This window comes from Acomys russatus, chromosome 19 (genome assembly GCF_903995435.1).
Source record: "Acomys russatus chromosome 19, mAcoRus1.1, whole genome shotgun sequence".
Lineage (NCBI taxonomy): Eukaryota > Metazoa > Chordata > Mammalia > Rodentia > Muridae > Acomys > Acomys russatus.
Window position 1 is genome coordinate 14,387,787 of NC_067155.1, and position 1,407 is coordinate 14,389,193.

A 1,407-nucleotide genomic window follows, 5' to 3' on the forward strand; every position below is an offset into this window, starting at 1 on the left:
TCAGCCAGGCCCACTTACATACAGCTAAGTAAGCTGACGCTGGGAGCGGAGCGGCAAAACTCAGGCATGGTGGTCACATTCAGAAAGCTGAGGCACGAGGATTTTCTTAAACTCGAGGCCAGCAAATGGGCTACGTAGTGAGATCCTGTCTCAACAACAACATCGTCATAGTGTTAGGGGTGGTGGCGCACACCTTTAATCTCAGTGGCAGCAGGCACAGCCAGGCAGATACTCAGTGAGTTCAAAGCCAGCCTGGCCTAAAGAGAGAGTTCCGAGTTAGCCAAGGCTATGCCGAGACCCTGTCCCAAAGACTAGAGACAACATTAGGGTGCTGGGGATGTGGCTCAGTTTGCAGAGTGCTTGATTAGCATGTACGAAGCCCCAGGTTCAACCTCCCTCCACCCCTGCCCCTGCCCAGCTCCCCATAAACGTGGCATGATGGCACACACCTGTAATCCCAGCACTGGGGAGGTGGAGGCAGGAGGATCAGACGTTCAGGGTCATCTCAACTATAAAGTATAAGTTTGAGACCAACCTAGGCTATAGGAGACCTTTCCTTAAAAACATCCAAACCAAGCCCAAACAAGAGTCTGGAAGCCCTGCCACCTGCTTTGCTCTGGCTGTGGGACCCTTTAAAGCTCCCTCCCCGGCCACCCACCCCTGCCATCAACATCCCTTAGTGGCAGTCACCTGCCTACCTTACGGGCCTCCTCTCAAGAGCAAACTGCCCCAGACCAGAGTGAAGCAAACTTGCTCTCCCTACTGCGCATGCCCAGCTTCTAGCTTACACCTTCCCTCTCCCCGGCAGTGCCCTTGGAGGTGCACAGAGTGGGCTGAGGAGCTGGGGGGGACCCCCCTTCTAGCTCACCACTGAGGAAGAGCCAGCTGCACCGGGCCAAGGCCATCTTTCACCCCAGGCTGATGTCCGAGCTGGTTGGTGGTGATGGCGTCCAAGGAGCTCAGAGGCCCTCCCTGGTTGAGGCTTGGCTCAATTCTGCCACTGGACCTGGGATCGTTCGGCAATTTGGACCCCGGGGCGGATCACCGGAATTTGGAGGGATCGAGTCACAGAAGATCTGGGGCTCTGTTTGGGTGTTAGGATGGGTGTGGCAGGCACCGGCCAGAGGCCATGACCTGGCCAGGCCTCCTGGGGCAGCTGCCTAATCCACTTGGTGCCAAAGGCCCAGATTTGGTACCCAGAGAAGAACCAGGTCACCAGGGAGGAGGGAGGAGGGATGCAGGGGCGTTCTGAGGTGGCTCTTGACCACCGCGCCGGTGGGGTCACGGAAGGGTAGATGGCGGAGACCTCTCCTCCTCCAGCCTCCACACTGCCGGGTGTCACCACACCACAGCGTGGGGTGGGCGTCTATAAGACTCTCATCTGCTTGGGGGGGTAGAGGCAGGAAG

The 1,407-nt window shown here is 57.8% G+C and overlaps 1 protein-coding gene across 1 annotated transcript in view; it reads right to left on the reverse strand.

Annotated features, from left to right (window-relative positions):
• Positions 1–1,077, reverse strand: part of Ceacam16 (CEA cell adhesion molecule 16, tectorial membrane component) — an 8,171-nt gene extending 7,094 nt beyond the window's left edge. Inside the window, exon 1 of the mRNA XM_051162013.1 lies at positions 869–1,077. Coding sequence (XP_051017970.1) covers positions 869–905 — 37 coding nt within the window. The 5' untranslated portion in view covers positions 906–1,077. The remainder of the gene's footprint in view (positions 1–868) is intronic.
• Between the last annotated feature and the right edge of the window lie 330 nt (positions 1,078–1,407).